Here is a 20,352-nt window from a genome sequence, read left to right as displayed (position 1 = left end):
TTATTCCTGCTTCCCCAACAACTTGGTGGAAAGAAAAAAAGCATGGGTAGTTTCTATACACAGTGCATCTTCTGTTAGTACTACCTCCAGACACAATTCTCATCAAAAACCCAACCAAGCCTGAGCTAGAATTAAAGCAACACAACAAGTCCTTACAAAAGCAGGAAGATACCCTAACTAAAGGAAGAAAGACCCACAATTTAGTGAGCATAGACACACTTGGGGATCAAAATATGGATCTTCTAAAGGCAACTGCTTCTCTTCTTCCTCTTTCCCATGATAAAATATCATGGATTTTTTGGGAAGTTCACTATGTTGTGTTTACCATAGCTGCATTTAGTATTTATAGAAAATATGGACATCCATTTCCCAAAAGAAAGGCCTTATTTTTTTCAATAGGAATCTGATACCTAGCTTTCTAGCTAGGTATCTAGATCTCTACCTATACCAACACTCCCAACACACAAATTGTAGAAAAATCTCACGTAAAAAGTTCATCAGAAAAGTTAAAGCCATTTAGTACCTGAATTAATACATCTAATTTAGGAGTAAGATTACTTTTAAATGTTGGGCTGTTGTTTGGAGCAAACACTGAGTGAGTATAACTTAAAAATTATTAAGTAATGCAGTTAGGTAACTGAACACACTAAATCTGGGAGGAGAGTATGATAATAAGATGAAATACACGGAGGATATGGAAGGAATGGTAGTTCTGAAGGGCATAAGATGAGTGAGAAAATGAAATGAGAAAACAGAAGTCCAGAATACACCCAAGTTATGTTTGTATTAATACGACTCGGGACTCATCTTTCTTGGCTAGTCAAAGCCATTAGTGTTCAATGCGTGCATTTTTACAAGTGTTATCTTTCTTGGAAACTAAGATCTACCAGCAAAATTACAACTTGGATGGTAACAGACATTTACTTACGAACAATAACAGACTATCTACTCTGTTATCTAACAGAATATCAATTGATAGAACACGCTAAATAATTACGGTCTTCTCACCAGAAAAGAAGCCTAACATATTTAGTCACAACCAGCCAAGCACTGTGTCAGGTAGCAAGGCTAAGAACAAAATGTATGGAAGGGAATATGCGGTACTATCTGATGGTACGTAACACGTGCACTGGGTTTGGCTGACCTTCTTCAACGGTGTGCTGAAATCAAGTCTGTTAAAAGGAGGCTTTCATCATGACAGCTGCTGTTTATCTACAGCACCTTTAAAAAAGGAAGCCCTAAGCAACTGCCTATGTAGTTTATCGCTCTCTACAAATCCCTACAAGCAGTATACAACTCCTACAACAAGATAATCAAATTCTGTGCTACTAATGTGACAGTAAAAAGGAATCTTTTTTTTTTTTTTTTTAACACCACTTGATCTGAAAGCAAGCAGCATTAACCTCAGTAGCCCTCATTTAGCTCATTTAGTCTGACATTTAGTTCACTGTACTTGATTCACATTCTGTACTTTTAATGTGCAATTCACATTTGTGCTCATAATTATAACAAAAAGTGACCAGAAAAAATCCTGCTGTTTTTGTCAGCTGGGGGGGGGGACAGGACTAGGAGTTCAGCATTCAAGCAGGAAAAACAATGATTTGGCACTGTTTGGAAGACTTGCAGAGTATTTTGCCAAAATCAAATGAGCAAATAATCTTTTATTCGAATGGCAAAAATCCATTCTGCTTTCTATTTCAAGGAATATGCACGCTCATTACATATTAGTTTATATGCACATAGAATATATCACCTTCATCCCACAGAAACATTTTTATGAAAGAATGCACTAATTCTGAAGTAAAATTTTGTGATAACATTCAACAACTAAGTCCATGCTAAAATGAGTCTTGTTTCCAGAGAAGCTGGGCATACTCCGTTTCAGTGATGTACATTAAAATAGGTCTGATTAAGTGTCCACACAGTGTTTTATTTCACATCTTCTACCACCTAAACGTACAGAATCCTACCAGAAAAAAAAACTTAGTTTTGTTCTATTTTGAAAGAAAAAGAACAAAGTGATAGTGTAAATGTAAGCCTACCATTTATACCCTACTTCATGAGATATTTTATCATTTCATCATAATTCAATATAAGAGGCTGCCAATCAACTGCAAAAAGTACTTAAATCTCTCAGCTAAAACTATCTTTAAAATGAAATTGGCCACGAAAGAGCAAAAGAAGCAGCAGTAGGCATATTTTTAAATAACTATTCACATGTAAAAGCATGTTTTTAAAAAAAATATTTCTTTAATAATGAGCGAAGTCTGAAGACTTCAGCTACGCAACATCATCTACTTTTCTTCGAAAGAAGAAAATAAACGTTACCATGCCATGGTCAAAAGTGAAAACGCCAACATCACGTCCATGATGAATGTGATTCCGTCTGATAATGGGATTTCCATGGTTTTTAACCCAAATTCCTGCTAATGCATTGTTGGAGATCTCGTTATCCTCATATATTCCCTGGAAAATAGAAAAGTAAATTAAGATGGGAAACATAAACAGTAAACAATTTTTATCAAAGTAATAAAATTGATACAGAAAATACCTGTGCATGGTCTGTAATATAAAGTCCAACGTTTTCACAGTCGCTGATGTTACAGTGTTTGATAGTAGGACAAGCTCCCTGGCCACTGACACATACTGCAGAGCCAACTGCAAGAAAACAGTACAGTTACCATAGCTCCAAAGCACAGCGTTATCTATAAATAGCCTGGCACTAGTCTTGCAAGAAAAGTTAGCGTGAACTGATATTTCAAAAAAGATCTGCCATGCGCAGTGCCAAAGCACTGCAAGCCGCTGGTGGAAAAACACCTGCGTCATCGTTTTGTAGATAGAAAAATCTGAGGCAGGAGCTGCTTTTTAAAATCACTTTTCCAAGGTTATGCAGCTGCATATGACCGCCAGAATAGATAACAGTTTCTGTAATAACTCAGGCTCATGAAAGTTCCCATTTGTTTCCCCACAGCCAGCCCACTATACACCGTTTACAACAAAAAGACACAAGAAATGTAATAAAATTCTTTGGTAACTGCTGCCTTCTTTTAATTCCATTTAAAACTTCGGAACCCAATACTTCCAAAGCCCAAACAACTAACAACGCTGTAGCATACAGAAACACCCTGTTCAACTCAAAATGAGCAGCACCAGCAGCACAAGGCAGCACACAGAGCTACACCCCAGCAATCCAGGCATCTCTTCCCAGCTGAGTTACAATGCTCCTTGCTGCAGCTCCTTGGGTGATTTTACCTACCACGCTATTTATTACCCAGAAAACAAACTCTTCAGGTAGCTAGGGGACTCAAAACTGCTTGGGACCTCATCAGACCAGCTCAATCCCCTCATTTCCACGAGGGATGAAAACATGCAATTCTGCTCCTACTAAAGTCCACGGCAGATTCACAGCAATTTCAGAAGGGTAACATTTCTTCTCGACATATCTGGCCTACATACCACACACCTTCCCTTCAATTAACCACCACTAAATAAGCAAGCCGGTACATGCCCTATTAGTAAGCTTTCGTATTACCTCAAGCATACCACAAAGACTATCCCTTAATAATTCATAGACTCATTCAGGCTTTTGTAAAATCCTGAAGAAATCATTCTGGTTGTCTGATCTGACCGTATGAATAACACAGACTGCAACAACTCCCCGGGTTAATTCCTGCTTCGATTCTAGTAGCTGGAATGTCAGCACGTGTCTTTCAGATGCATTTAGTTTTGATTTGAAGGTTTTGAACAACTGAGAAACCACCTAAAGCTTGTTAGAGCTTGTTGCACAGTTGTTACCTTGTGAATTTACACTTCAGTTTTTAATCTGAATTGTCCCAGTTTCAGTATCCAAATATTGGGTAAAGATACATTGTATACAGAAAACTAAGGCATGTATTTTAGTGCAAATGACCTATTCCTTCAGTCTGCTCCTTGCAGAAGTAACAGTTTGTGATCAGTACGCCTTTCATGATAAATGAATTCTTCTGCTTTATCCTTTAGGACTTTTTGTTGACCTGTTTCTAAATTTTCAACATGCTGCCATGAGCACCAGCAAGAAGAGGATTGACCTGAACCAGGACTGAAGACGGGCACTATCCAAGCTGTTTCCTCTCAATATTTCTCCATGCCTAACCTTAGTTCTTTGGACCTCTCAGCTACACATGGGTTCATATTTAGCTGTCTACCTACAGTGACTCCATAAAGCTTTTCCCAGGACACAGCTTCCCAGGATAGAGGTTTATCACTTGCATACAACAGGCTGTTCTTATTTCCTAGTTACTTTGCACTTTTCTGCATTCATGTGAATATTGTTTGAGAGCCCATGTCACAAGAAGTGCACAGCAACGCATCCTCCTGGTTATTTATAACACCCTAAATCATCTACAAACTTCATCAGTACATGTTTTATATCCTCTCTGCAAGTCATTGATAACATTAGAGTGGCTTGAAGTCAAGGAGCCAACTTTGAAAAAGCCACAAAATCTTAAAAATAACTCATGGGGTAATTATAATTTCTTCAATGTGTGCTGCTAGTTCTGTGGAATTCAGATGCTTTAAAGCAGTGCAAGATAAAGTTGAGTGTCTTTGAGGCATCTACATAGTTTATATTGGGACTGCTACCTTCTCTTAGTCAGACAAAGTCATCAAAAATGCTAACGGTATAAGGCAGCCATTAACATTATCTGTAGTTATATTTGTTTCAATTATTTTTAACTCTTGGCTGACCATCCACCTGCATTGTCTCATTGTTCTATCCATGACCAGTAAGTAGGATTGCACTGCTGTATTTCATCCTGTTTAGTGTCAGTACCCCCCCCTCTCACCCACCCACCCCCAACAGGTTCTCACTCACCACCCAATCCAGGCTTCAAGTTACTGCTTATACCTAACAGGAGTTCAGAAGATTTCTTGGCCCGTTCTTTAAACTCTTGTATGATTTTAGAATGGCTGTTTTTACAGCTGTTTAACCTCATCCATGGTTACTGTCAGAGTAGAACATATCTCATTATTCCTCTAGGGTATGAGCACATTTATCATTCCTACCTATTCTCATTAAATATAGAACAAAAATTACACAACACTTCTCAAATATTCTTCCGTATCTATGACAGATCAGCATCATTGCTAGAAATCTGTTTTCCAAGTTAGGGCACAATTGCTGGTTCTTCTGAATAATTTCTCATCTTGTTTTTTAGTTTTGTTTTTGTTTCTCTTAGGGGAAGACAAGGGGACATTTTTGAAGGGCTACTATTTTGTTGAGGGGAAGAATTTCCCAGTTTCTTACAATTCCTAGTTGATTCCAATTTATATTAACTGCTAATAATTTCTCCTTTCTTGCATCTCGTGATTGTTTTCACTCCTTTTCCTCTACCTCTTGCATGACATTAAGGAATTGTGCGTTTGGGGGAACCCAGTAAGATGTCCTAAAAGCATACCTCTATCACATTTTGATTATAAAAGCAATCTTCATTCTGACTCACTTCACTGGACTTATTGATTGGGTGAAATTGGTTCTTTAGAAGGACCAAGCATATCTTACTAGTTTAGGCTTTTTTTTTTTATTTTGTTTTTAACTTAGAATATCATGATTGCACACAAAAACATTACTTAACAGAATAAACGAGGCATACTGCCATCAACTTTTGGTTTTATCAAGATGAAAACTAATCCAGATTTCTTCTGCAATGGATGCAACAGAATATCTAGACTCAGGATCTTCCCATTTAAACTTTATTTTAAAATTTCAAAAGTACTTTGGACTGGCAGTAAGAGACCTCCAGCTGAAATCACTTACACAGCTCCCATCTTCACATATTACATAAAGAATTTAACATATAACAATATAACAATCTAGAAACAGGCTTTAACACAATTAGATCTACAGAAAGGGCATCAAGCATGTACTAGGAGAGAGATTCTGAATGTTTATGGATCAATATTTCAGAGATGCCATTGACTTGGAAACAGTAAATGGCTTTTTTGGCAGACTGCCACTTTTTTTTTTTTTTTTTTTTTTACACACACAATACTTCCTGAGTAGATTATAGCAAGGCTTGGTAGGATTAAAAAGTCAATAAAAATTAATAATCGATAAGTGTTGACAGTATAGCCTGCCCACAGCCTCCAAAATTGACCAGAAATGTTAACTTTAGAGCAGAAAAGCAAAAATACAATGCAACAAAAATTCAGAAGTCCAGAGGGTTGAAGAGGGCAGTAGACCAAAATTACCAAAAAGTTTGTTACAATAAACAGTGGTCATAAAAATTAAATCTTAAATTTAATAAACATTTTTCACAAGAACATCAAGACCTACTGGCTTATGTAAAAGCATGTTCCATTAAATACAAAGCCATGCAGTTCTTCAAGCTACTTCTCTAAACACGTTGAACGTGGTCCAAGAAATTAGAGTAATTCCTCTCATTCATTATCAGAGTACCCAATATTGGTATAGAGAAACTTAAAGAATAAATTTGTTTTGTTTACTTCAGCTTTCTCAATACTTAAGATACAAAAAGTAAAATAAAATAATAAAGATGCTTTGAATAGCTAGCTGTCCTTCATTCTTCTTCATTGTTAATACTTTCACATACTAGCTGATCTGTCTCAAGTAAAACAGATGATGCAAAGTATAGAGCTGTCTTGACCATAAATGCAGTAGTATTTTGCAGCCTGTAACCTCCAAGAAAGAGCTTGTCTTCCTCTACAAGGTATGTACAAGGAATCCTTTCCTTCTGCTCTCCTCATTACAGTTCCCAGTAGATTTTCCTTCTGATTGTACCAGAAAAGGCTAATTTTGCATCTAGTTGAAGATCTCCTTGCTTCCCTGCCTTCATGTTGAGCTGAGCAACTATTATGCACAGCCTGCTGTGTAGATCTATTCCATTTCACTAGCTGTAAGTTTGTATCTTGATTTCCATGCAAAGACTCAGTATCTCAGTACTCCTGCACCTCTTCTTCCTGATGCTCCAATTCCGTTTTATCTGCTTTTTTCCATACGCATAGACGTTACCATGTCTTGTCATCGTGAACTGTCATGTTTCATGTCCCGTGACTACAAACTGACATCCATCTTCTCAGACCTCCACTGCCTCTGACCCTTTCTTTCCAGAATCTAAACTACTGTTATTTCTCAATTCAGGTGGTATAAATTCCTCATCATCTGATGCTGAAATGAGTGTCAACCTTCCACAGTGTATTTCTTCTGTCAGTATAGCTAGCAACTCATGCTTATGTCAAATCCCTTCCACTCCTGTCAAGAAACTTAAGCACAGTGGTTACAGCTCATGACTGTTTCAATGTCATCAAATCCCAATACTGCATATTGCAGTGAACCTGATGTAAAGTCCCACGTATGCCCCCTTCAAATGTCATCTCCTGCCAGCTATAACTATGCATATCAGAAACAACTAAGTTTTATGTAAGAACACTCCTGTCATTTCTCAGGTTTTAAACTGCCCAGTGAGTCCAAACTGACTCAAACAGAAAACAAAGCATGTGTCATCACAAAGGTCTTAAGACACCAGTAAATCACCAGAACGATGCCGTTTCAAGGCAAGTAAGATTTTCAGACCCGTATTAAACACGTGCATAAAAAATATGGCAATATGGATCACAGTTTGTGTACCCCTTCTGTGCGCATAGGTTAGACTAGTCAACTTTAAACAGTGGTAATTTCAAACAATAAAAAGCCCACTAACCCGTACAAGTACTTCGAATAATACAGTGATCTATAATTGGACTGCAATTCACGGTAATCTCTAAGCAGTGGTGTGCATTGTGGTGCTGAGCAGATTTGTCATCAGGATTGAACTGAAAAAGGAAAACAAATATATTATTTATTGGCTCAGGTATTGAAAAGAAATTATTAAAAGCTCCACTCAAATTTGACATTCTTACCCTGATTGTCATATATCCAACATAGGCATCTTCAGAACCCTCCATAAAAACGAAGGTGGAATCTCTAGTGTTTTCTATTATAACTTTATCTGCTACTTTTCCAGGAGCTGTAAAACATTAAGAAGTTTACATTTTAGTATATGTCAGTGAAAATGAATTCTACAGAATTCTATTCAAAGCCACAACAAAAGAAAATTAATGTGATTCATGGCACAAAAATCTTGATGTCAGAAGACCTTGACAACAGTGAATTTCAAAGAATGAAGAAAGTAGTCTCAAATGATCTTGTACCATTTTATTATTTAGTAACATGAGAAAATCTTCTCTTGTAGAGAGCTTATTTTTCTGACTTTAGTTTATTAGAATTTCTAGGAAAATTGAAAACCACAAACTGAAAACCTGTACAAGAACAAAAAGACACTAGCTACAAAATACCAACATGTTTTTTGAATACAAACTGAAGAAACAGTTCAACAAACCTGGATTCCAGTCTAGATGCACTGTAATTCTGTTACGAAATACAATTTAGTTTGGTATTCTGAACTTTTATTAAAGCTAAATACATACATTCCACCACTAATTTGAACCAATTTAAGCATCTACTTAGTAAGCTGCTCATGACCTACATGTGACCCCTCAATGCCTCTCAAATGTAAGATTCAATGTGTAAATCGTTTCTTCATTTACAAGAAAATCTCACATAACTAGACTGAACTCTACTTCTGAAAACATAGAGAGAATTTTTCAAAATAGTTCATTTACAGTTTCCCACAATCTGGAATTTGTGCTATATTCTTTATCCTTAATCTGAAGGGAAAATAATGTTTACATTGGTATTAAAAAAGCCAGCAGAGGGAGCACAAGTTAACAGTCTTACAGTGGCATAAATTCAGTGATACTCATTCACAAGCAAGAGTTTGTCCAATTCAAATCTGCACATGAAATATGCAAACCAGAAACCTTCCTTCATACATGAAATGCAAACATAGAAGTTTTACATATTAGAGCAAGCTATGGGAATGATTTGGAGTTGCAACTGTGGAACAAGAGAGATGCAATTGTGACAGATATTTGCCCTAAATTCTGCATTTTACTGAAGAGCCTATTCACAGCATTTCTCACCAGCAGATCTTTTTCTGCTGCCTGTTGACACCAGGTACAGACAAGTGGTATGTCCTGTTCTTTAGCACTCAGGCAGAAAGGTGCCAGTCAGAATGAGGCAATATTTACATAATTACCCAGCTTGTTCTTACTACTTAAAAGCCAGATCTGTTTTCACTACTGCAGAGCTGCAAACGTTTTAAGGCAGTCTAATCTCTTTGTACCACTATGCACTTAGCCATAGCCAATACCTAAAAGAGGTTGTGTGTTGTCACAAAATACTTCGCTGTGACCTGTTCACATTTCTCTTAGCTGTTTTTCTCCATCACACAAATTCATTGACATATATACATTAGTACACTTCAGCACCTGAGAAAGGATGGCCCCGCTGTACTGCAGCCAAACAAACTAGAAAATTAAGTGTGGTCCATGGCAGAAAATAAGAGCCATAAACCAACATCAGGATTGTGATCAATCCCAGGGAGCAAGGAGGATTTGTACTGTGGATGCTCTGAAGCACTACCTAAACAAAGCAGATAGATCTGTGAAATTGTGTTTGGAAGTGCTTGCCATGCTCTTGCTTGAGGTCACTCTACAGGTATCTCCTTCCTCTTAGCACAGAAGAGAACTTACAGGTCTGAGTTTGGGTGGTCCCAAAATGTTCAGTATGGAACATCCCAATTAGTAAAACCAGTGCATTTAGATGCCCCTCCAGGAAAAGACCGTAAAGGGAAAGGGACATGTTCAAGGACTGATTGTATTCTAAATGCAAAGAAATACTCCGCAACATCTTTGCAGAAGAATTATTCAAACAAACATATCCATTTCAACTTCTGGCTTTGAACACTTTACAAGAGAGAAACCAAAAAAAGAATGGAAAAAGAAAGTGCCTCAAGTGTTATAATCAAGCAAAACATTTCTCTTAAGAGTTCTATTTTGCCATCGTCTGATGGAGACAATACCCCCACAAGATCAGAGTTGGTTCTCAATTTAAGGACCAAAATGCGATGATTTAAAAATAATTTAACACAAAGCCTATGATAAGAGGCTGCCTAAACAAATTAATTGGATGTTGCCTCAGAATTCTAGAATTCTGAAAAAAAAAAAAAAAAAAAAAAAAAGGAAGTTTTCAGTACATTAATAGGAAAAAAACATGCTAGATTCTACATGAAGTAATTGTTATGACCCTGTTCAATCACATCGCACAAAAGATGCTGAGATCCTTTTAGATCTTGCAGCATACAAAATCTATGAAAAGAACACAGCTCTAAATTTGGCTAAAATATTTTCAATTCAAAGATACAGAACAGGTATCTAAAGAAGAGGTCAGTCATACTGAAGTTCCTTCTTGAACACAGGAAGTATCTAATTATGACAGTCTACACTATTTTAGATTCTGCTACCCTTAAAATTATAATCATTTCTATTATTGTCACTACTGCTTTTTCATGATTGGAAAAAATCCTTTGATAATCCATTTTTTCACTTCCTTGCATATTATGTAAGTGAAGTGGAAAATAAAGGAAAAAAATGAAAGCTGTGTCTCCCAAAATACAGAAAAACATATATAGTGCAGACTGTCAGATCAAGATACCTGTCTGGACAACTGCTGAAACAGTTAAGACAAGATGTTTCTCATCTTCAGTGAGATGAGCACTTCACGGAAGACCCGTACTCCTGCATATACCTGACTCCCTACTCCACCACTTGTTTTCCCCTCCAAACCCTGGAAAATAGAGTTTACTTTTAAGAAGTTCATAGAAGTTTCTGTCCACTGAACTGGACGCATCGATTTCCTAAGAGATGGTCTACTCTTGTCTCCTACTTGTGAGTTCACATAAACTGCCATTTCTAGTAAGTTAATTTCCTTTACAACAAGGTTACTTACCTAGTTGATCAAGGGAAACCAGTAGATGGGATTTTTTTCTTTTGGATTTCAAAGCTTTGGATACTGTCTCTCAAAGTATCCTTCCGGACAAGACATGCAGCATACAGCTAGACAAGTGCATAATATGGGTTGGGCTCAAATTGATATAGTAAAGGGGGTTATGTTAGGCTGGTGGCCAGTCACCAGTGGAGTTTCCCTGGGCTCTATTTTATAGTCAGTTCAAGGCTTCATTTATATAAAAAAAAATGATTTGTATGCAGGGCTCAAACACAAACAAACTCAGCTTGCAGATGATACTAAATTAGGAAGAGCTGTTGACTCCTTTGAGTATAGAGAGGCCTTGCAGACAGATCTTGAAGAACTGAAAGGCTGAGCAATCACAGAATCATTAAAGCTAGAAAAGACCTTCAAGATCATCTGGTCCAACCATCCCCCTTTCACCAGTATCAGCCACTAAACCATGTCCCTAAGCACCACATCCAACCTTTCCTTGAACATCCCCAGGGACGGCAACAGTGACACCTCCCTGGGCAACCTGTTCCAATGCCTGACTGCTCTGAGAAGAAAAATCACACCTCGTGAAGTTTAACAAGATCAAGTCAGATTCTGCATTTGGGATGGGGCAGTTCTGGATATACATACAGGCTGGGGAACAAGAGGCTATAAAGCAGCCCCACAGAAAGGCATCTGGAGAGTTTTAGTTGATGGCAAGATGTCTATGAGTGAACAGTGTGCCCTGGCAGCCAAAAAGGCCAACCATGTTCTGGAAATGCAGTAAGCATCACTGCTAGCATGTCAAAAGAAGTGGTCACAGCACCAAATCTGTCTGATTACAAGTGTTTGGACAAGACTTAGAGACATGGTTTAATTTATAGGTAGGATAGTTCCTGTGTGGAGCCAGGAGTTGGACTCCATGAACCTTGTGGGTCCTTTGTAAGTCAGCATATACTATGATTCTGCAACTACAGTAATATCCCTACAGGTTTCCTTCTGAACCAGACTCTTTCCCCTAGATTTAACAAATTTAAACACCAAAATTAAACTGAACAGCAAGCATAGAATACCAGGCATTATTCTGTAAAAAAAAATTTCTTATTTGGGAAAGAAAAACAATCTTGAAAGCTTGAAGTATGTAAAGCTGCCTTTCTAGTAATTCTGTGCTTCTTCAGAAGTCCACGGAAGCAAGTGTTAAAATTGAGCAGAATTGCAAAGAGATTTGCTGCTGTCTTAATTGCACCATTCTGAAAGGCACACTAAAGTGAGAAGAGGTAGTTTTCCAAGGCTTAGTGGTTCGCTTTGTTTTCTTTTCAGACATGTTAAAATTGAATCCCTCTACAATCTTACTGACCATTCAGTGCAGAAAGTCTGAGGAAGTGAAGAGACAGTGCCAGAAACTGAAACAAATACATCTCACATTTCTGGTTTACTCTTAGATTTTGTTCCTCAAGACAGCTATTCTATTACAAAAACACAGTACAAATCCCTTGCTTTTAAAGAACTGCAGTTAAAATTATTGTTTTCTGAATAACAGGTTAATTGCAGTGGAAGGGAATTACTGAAGCAGAGGGTAAACTTGAGGGTATGCAGAAGTTCAACCAGGTATCAGAGATGTCCTTTCAAATTTCATGAAGGAAGCAACTGAGATATTTTGTATCTTTGAATAGTACTGATCCATTTTTTTTTTCTGGATTTTAAACACTGAAAGACTCTTGCCCTATTTGTACCAGTAACTATAACTGTCATCCCTTAACTGAAACAGAAGCCAGGTCAGTATTTTGATATTGGTCCACAGCTATGGCTGCATTACATGAGCACTGCAACACAACGGTAGTGGAACCTACAGAGTAAAATCAGTAGTACTGAGGAGCAGGCACTCACACCATGTCCATTGCAGGACAGTGAGGGAAGATAAGACTGACTTTAGGTTAGTCACAGCTTGGTCCCTTCAACCAAATGCACACTGACTACTGGAGTGCCACAAATGTATACCAAGAACATATCTTAAATCAGCCTCATCCAAAAGAAATCTCATTTGTGCTCTAAAGCCTCTCCACAACACAAACCAGAGCACCAAAAGTGGAGAAGTTCAAGAAGTTCAGGAGGTTAGTACTGAAGTGCAGTCCTGAACCAACAACTAATTCAGCTGCACCTTGCAGATTTGCACGGACAAGTTTTGTTGTAGTGTTAAGTCTTAATCTTACTCAGCTGGTCAAAGCATTTCTCACTCCAAGACAGCAAAAGCCAGGCAAGAAATGTCAGAAAGAGGTTCACTCAAGAACAAAACAACTGGTATACATAACAAAAATACCTGAAAAGGAGGGACCTTTCTGGTCAGGAAAAAAGGCAGCATCACTTTTATCTCAAAAACAAACAAACAAAAAAAGGCATAGCTGGCAATTGACTTATGGTCACTGTAGAAGCAAAGACACTGAAGACCTCTTAAATGAGGTCTGTACCAGATAAAGAGAATCTAAGTTCTTATCACTCTGTTGTACTACTCAGGTTTAGCATTCTGGCAGTAAGGACAGGAGAAGCAAATTGCTAATTTAGCACCGCAATTTGCAGACGTGTATTATTTTATATTAGTTACATAAGACTTCTAGAATAGGGAAGAGTTTGTTTATTACTCCATACAGAATTCTTCTTTAGAGAAACAGCTGAGAAATGAACAAAACAAAGACCTCTAGTCTCAGAATCTTTCTGCTAGATGTTCTTATTTCCTAACTCAAGATGGAGTTACGATGCTTAAGAAAATAGGACAGACACTAATTTGGTCTTGCTCCCACTACTGGATTCTACTCAGGAGATAAGATGTAAAAACAAATTTCATAAGAACCAACTGAAAATTTCAACTGTAGTCATAACCAAATATACTTCCTGACAAATTCAATTTTTTTTCCTCCTGATGAAATAAAATAGATAAATAAGCTATTCCAAGAACTAACAAGCAGATAATAGTACTTCAGTCCAAAGCATCAGCCATTTTTTTGTTAGTGACACTAGTACAGAAAGTATTTATTCATTATGCTCATGAAGACAAACTGGCATTTATACCAGATATTTAATATACAAAAATATCTTTGTAATAAAGGTGGTAGTGAACACAAGTCATGCTTTGAGACAAAGATGTTTTCAGTTTAAATACCTGCACCGATCATGGTGATTGGAGATTCTATATATATCCATTCATCAGTATATATACCAGAGTGAACAAAGATAAGTCCATCAAAATGAGCTTCTTGAACTCCACCAAGAGCGTCCTCAATGGTATCATAATACTAGAAGAAGAGTAAGAAGTTTACAAAGCTATCCATAAAAAGGCATACAAATATTCTTAAGAGTAACTGCTTTAGAAACTTACCAACATATTTTCTCTTCCTTTATATCTTGCAGGATTACTGTAGAAGTGTTCAGCAAAACCTGGCTTTACATGTGCTCCTTTGTACTGGAACAGGCAAAATAGTTTATGGTAAGCTTGCAGATAGGTGGATCTGAATGCAAAGCCAGACACACCTGCATGTACATACAGACAAGGGATCCACTAATCCCCTAATTAACAAGCCATTTGCTGATAATGGTTACTTCTGGGAACTAAGGGTCATATTTGACCTCCTACATTAGGGCACCCAATTGAAAATGGCAGCATCAAAAACAAAGTCTGTGTCTTAAAAGAGTGATCAACTAGCTCACTTACACAGCCAGAGGCATGTGAAGTAACTGAAATTTGTCAGTAAGCTCTTCACATTCCTTATTTACTCCACAAATTTCCATCTTTTGATTTTCTAGCTGCTTGCCACAGAACAAACTGCACTTACGTGGTGAGGAAAAAATACTCCTGTATACACGCACATCTGATTCAGATACCAAGTTTGTCTTCAACAAGTTTTAGCGCTTCATTAACCAATGTACACTGCATTGTGTAACAAACTCGCTTTGATATTTTATTTCTATTTCCTACATTTTTCAAATATAAGCCATTCTTATAGTATTTTGATATTTTGGATTAGAGGTTCAATCACATGCCTTAAAGGTAATCTGTTTAGCTCCAGTCACGTCAGCTGTAAATCACCATTTAAGCCCAAGTGATGTTAATAACGTACTGCTCAGTCTACTAGTGGAAGAAGCATCTGAATCTCATAACCAGCATGCACATAGGCTTAAAAATATACACGATGACAACAATATACTTGAAGTTTATTTGCGAGCCACAGACTGTGACAATCTCTTCCACAGAATTTCATTGATGCAATACATGAACAAAACCCAAGAGAGAAGAGCTGGATGCTCAAACATTCCACTTAAGCATGATCTTTCTCTAAAGTGTGCCTCAGAAAAGGAAATAACTTTAGATATTTCCCTATTGGGTAACAGTAGAGAGATCTCTACCCATCTCCTTAATCTCATCAGCTCATTTACTTTAACTTCAAAAAAACCTTACTTTAAACTCAAAAAAATAAGTCATTACTATATAATCAGCTATATTTCAGAAGTAAGTTTTTGCTTTTATACACCATCTTGAAATTGGAATATAAATTAATACTACTGTTACCAGTTGCTGAAAGCTTTCCTTCCAGGGATTTGGATGTTCATATTCTTCTGGATTAATCTGATAAAATTTACCAGCTTCAGGATGCATCATTGGACGTGTGTACTCAAATACTTCCATATACAGTCTTTTCCTGAGTAGAAGTGTGAATCAGGAAAGAAAATTAGTGTACTACTCATAACTCTCCCATTTTAATATACCACACAGAAAATTAAAGTTGTTTAATATGGTCAGTGACAGTAAATTTGACCACAATCAGTTACAAACACTGGCTTTTGTGTTTCTGTAAACTAGTTTTTGAAATGTGTTTCAGAATCCAAACGAACATGTTTCTCAACTTGTAATTTCAATTCAGGGAGAAATCTTAGTTAGCTACACTGTTTTTGGAATTAGAGTCTACTTGTGCATGAACTGCAGAAGTGTTTTAGCATATGAAAGCTAGCATAGTAAGAATTACAAAACTTAAGACAAAGTGTGCTACCAATTCATCCTCACCTTGATAAAAAAAAAAGCTGCAAAACACATTCAAAGAAAACCAATGATGCACTGTATCTCAAAAGAAATTCCATCAACAAACAGATTGCACTGATTTAAAAAGAAAATAGCACTCCAAGCACAACAATTGGATTATTTTGATTAATGCCAGAATACAAACAATTGCAGTGTCTAAGCCTGATGATACTTAGTTTTAGAGGATGACATCAAATCTTAGAAATTTTAACTCAGCTAACACGACACCCCCAAAATTGTCTTTAGGACAGAAAAAAAAACATCACTTTTGTGATGTCATACTCAAGCTTTGTTCTCTTAGTCCTAATCTTTATCCAAAACTAAACAGAAAAACAAAAACCGAGACCAAACACTAGCATGTGAAGCATGTTACTTTCCCTTACAAATAATGTTAATTTAGAACCCATTTATTCAACCTCTCAATAACCCAGGGCTGGGACGAATTCATATGTGGGAAAACAACTTCAGTATATAAGCAATAAACAATAAAAAATGAAAACAAAACCAAATAAAAATATCTAACGCTAGACAAGCTAACACTTAACATCAAGACATTAATTTTCTTTTTTGAGTCAGGCAGAATTCCCACAGAAACCTGAACAAGGTTAAAGGGAAGGAGTGGCTACTGAAGGAATACCTCACTGAATTCTAAAGCAGCCAACTACTGTCTACACTACGAGATCATCAGAAGTTTTAATGTTTAACACACACAGGTATTTGTAGGTAACAAATGATACTTGTGTAAACGAGATATATTGAAATACAATTTGTTTTAATTCAACTAATTGCAACTCCTAACTAACATTTCAATTTTTCTATTGTAATGGCATCTCATGCAGCACATCTTATATTTTCTCTAGATAATGAGGAATAGCATTTTCACTTACCACAAAATTGGATCATTAGCCAGCTCACTGAAGCGTTTACACACACAAGCTGCTCTGCAGAGATCCTGCTCCAGCAGGTAGGAGAAGATCTTTAGAACCACTTCATCTGGCAACTTTTCCTGAAGATACTGTTCTGCAGGTGCTGCTATTAAACAGTAATCTATGTGAGATTGACATATTTAACCAGCCCAAATTCTAATCAAAATAAATCACCAGCTTGCCATTTGCAACATTCCCAATGAGAATTCCAAAGTCTCAGATTTTAAATACCCCTCATCTAAATCCAAGGACAGAGAGGTAAATGGTTGACACTGGAGTCAGGTAGAAGTTACAGACTGACAAAAACCAGCTACTAAACATGTTTCACTAACCAAGAGCCACTGTATCTATTATTACTATTGCCACACATGACAGTTTATACAGAAAAGCCCATCTATACAGTTTGAATTCTCATGAGGACCTTCTGCATCAGGTATCCTTACTACAGGGATGTTCTATTTGCAAAGGTCACTTACTTGGTTGTTGTCTTTAGAGTCTTTTCTCAGGCAAAGCCATACAGAACAGCTTCCAGATTTTAGATTTCTATGCGTGGCATTAAAAGCTCCTGCTACATTCATAATGCAATTATATCCATATAATGCTCCTTGCATTATTAATTTTTTTTCCTAGAACATCTGAACCAAGGGAGCAATACAACGGTTTTGAGTATTACAGGAAGACAAGTAGCAGGCCTTCTGTCTCATGGTCACTTCAACTTTGAGTGAGATTCTGGAAAATGGTTTCCAAAAATATTTATCTACCTACCCCACCCCAAACAAAACAAGACATCACACAAGGTAAGCCTCAAGCCTTCCACGGGCAAAGCAGCATGAACAGCTCAGTTATTTCCAGCTAGAAGGGAGAGAATACATGAACTGCAAGGGCCAGGACTGTGGCTTCGGCAGAGATGTTAAGCTGTGGTTTACAGACCACATTACCAGAAGCTATGGACTATCAGAGAACTGATTAAAGCTGCAGCACACTTGTGTGTTTTTGTTGTGTGTCTGTCCCCGTTCCCTCCTGGGTGTTGTACTCACATCTGTGGTCAGACCATTTAGTAGAAATGATGAAATATTACTGACTCTCCTGTGACTTCCCCTAAACTTGTTCTTTGGGTAACATTCATACAATGGTGCAGCAAGTGATTCACAAATATTGATTTCCTCTGAGATGCTAGGATAATTTATACAGTGTACTGATTGCTGGTCTTTATAGGAACACGACTTACAGTCATAAGCTCTGAATATTCACCCACCACTTTAATCAAACAGAAATCCATAGGAATAAGGGAAAGTCTCGCTATTCCCTATGTTCATAGCTATTCTCTTCCAAAATATATTTTTAAGTTTGTAGTATTGACTGTGGACAGAGGAAAAAAAAATTTTCTTCCTCATCCTTACCTGCCCTCCTCCAAATTACTATTTTTCTGGATCAGCTCCTTGGTGTAGCTCATTCACAAGCTATAGAACCATCAGCATGGGTACCACTAGCATGGGTATCCAGAAGCTGGACAAGACAGTTCTTGTCACCAGCAGTACTACTAATGCCAGATTAAGGCATTTACTTTTTATTAATAATAATAAAGTCTTATGCACCAGGCTGAAGCCAGTAAACTACCAGAACTATTAAAGAACAAGCAAGTAGTCTGGAAATGTCTTTTATGTTCAAGATGGACTTTGAGAGACCAAGATCTGCAGACTATACACCAACCCTTGAGGTGAATACAGCTAGGAAAAAATATTACCCATGCAATCAGTGCTTCTTTTTAAGACGACGTTTTTCCACTGGACATAAAGGGTTTTTTTCTGTATCAAGCAGGCAGCAGCAACTCATTCTACAGTCCTAATTACCCTTGAAATGCAGCACAGGATAGCTGGGCTTTGCTTTTGAATTCATCTTTTCCTGGTAGCTTTCCAGTTAGATGTGGAGATAGTCTTACAAGCTGAAATGTAATGTTGTGAACGCAAGGCAGTAAATCCTCACAGGTCTTCCATGACCTGTCTTGGGCTTTTAACACACGCACACAAATCCCTGAGGCATACAACATGATCTTCTTTCCAAGACAATCAGTTACTTGCCTAATCAGCCTGCAGAATTTCATCCTCCGCTAAATTTACCTATATTAGGACTTGATTAACTTTGTATGGAGCGGGGAGTTTCATTAGCGTAGTGCCTCCCATTGCTCAACAGTTCACATTTCATTTTCCTCCCTAGGTCACATCTCAATAAAAATTGAAATCCAGGTGCATTTCCTCACTGGGACAGATAGGAGAACTTTGAAGGTGTCAAAAAAAGTATTCTTCAGGAAAACCAAAACCAACAGTATCACACCTTGCAATTTTTCAGGCTGTATCTACTTGGAAGCTTAGACACTATTTACAAAATGAAGACGACAATTTTTACAGGTGTTTCCCATCCTCTCCCACCTTTACCCAAAGTCCTTTAGAAGTAAGAAATTTTAAGTTGCCTTTTCACTCAGTTACAAAAATGGGTTTAGGTGATTTCAGAGATAGTGATGGTTTTACTAGGTAGAATTCTTCAATATAATTTTAAAAGGTTCGCTACTTCTTAACATGAATACCTAGAATACCTGAATCCAAGAGAGAACCCCATGGTTTTGTTTTGGAAATTCATGCTTTGGTATCTTTTAGTAATTTATCAAAGCAATGATGTATTTGTGTTCTCCCCAGTTCACAAAAATAGTCCAATTCAGTTTTAAAAGCCTATCATCTGGTGACCAAACTAGAATCACTAGTGTGCTGCTACTTCTGGTAGTTAGAAAGGTATTTAAGTTTTTTCATGTAAGTATGCATTTCATACTTAACCTTAATTTTATTCCTGTTAACATAATGAAGTGTTAAAAAAGACAAAGTGCAAGAGGCTACCACCTCTACTACCAATCTTTATCATTACCCTGACACATCAATTCAAATATTGATCATTTTAATAACGTGTTAATATATAAGACAACTGAAAATTAGAAAAAAAGGTGGCTGAGTCATTCTGTTTCCACAAGATAGGCATGAAGCTAATTCAGTTTCCTTTTTTTTTTTTTTTTTAAATCATTTAGTAGATAGAAACTAGTACAGCGAAACCAAGATGAGGGCATGAAAAGCTGCCTGAAATTGAATTGCAGTTGTTGTACAGAGATCAAGAATGCCATCCTGTGAATCCTGAATTGTAAATTATGTCTTGTATGGATACCATTTTTTGTCCATTTAATAGAGAAGATAGGGACAGATATATTTTGTTCTGTAAGAAGGCACTCAATGTTTTCTTGATAAGAAACAGTTGTCAGAAAACATGGCAGGCAGCAATCTTGAAAAAATAACTTAAAAATCAATAGGGAAAAAATAAAAGATAATAAGTTCTGTGAACCATGAGCTATGCATGTATCTGATGTAAGAAATAAGCAACAAGTGATCCAACAACCTAGAGTCTCAGTATCTACTGTAACTCCAGGGGTCATCAAAAAGAAATAGTCT

At 37.1% G+C, this 20,352-nt stretch overlaps 1 protein-coding gene across 2 annotated transcripts in view; it reads right to left on the bottom strand.

The window, feature by feature from the left end:
* The window catches only part of FBXO11 (F-box protein 11), a 72,930-nt gene that overhangs the window by 12,873 nt on the left and 39,705 nt on the right, over positions 1 to 20,352 (bottom strand). Inside the window, exons 4-11 of one of the 2 annotated variants that reach the window (XM_084284282.1) lie at positions 16,829 to 16,973; positions 15,435 to 15,564; positions 14,247 to 14,330; positions 14,031 to 14,163; positions 7,897 to 8,003; positions 7,698 to 7,809; positions 2,552 to 2,658; positions 2,329 to 2,466 (exon numbers count right to left, since the gene is read on the bottom strand). In XM_084284282.1, coding sequence (XP_084140408.1) covers positions 2,329 to 2,466; positions 2,552 to 2,658; positions 7,698 to 7,809; positions 7,897 to 8,003; positions 14,031 to 14,163; positions 14,247 to 14,330; positions 15,435 to 15,564; positions 16,829 to 16,973 — 956 coding nt within the window. The remainder of the gene's footprint in view (positions 1 to 2,328; positions 2,467 to 2,551; positions 2,659 to 7,697; positions 7,810 to 7,896; positions 8,004 to 14,030; positions 14,164 to 14,246; positions 14,331 to 15,434; positions 15,565 to 16,828; positions 16,974 to 20,352) is intronic. The other variant, XM_084284283.1, reaches the window with a different exon arrangement.

The sequence above is a fragment of the Netta rufina genome (assembly GCF_964035555.1).
Source record: "Netta rufina genome assembly, chromosome: 3".
NCBI classification, from domain to species: Eukaryota; Metazoa; Chordata; class Aves; order Anseriformes; family Anatidae; genus Netta; species Netta rufina.
This window is presented reverse-complemented; position numbering and strand designations above follow the sequence as displayed.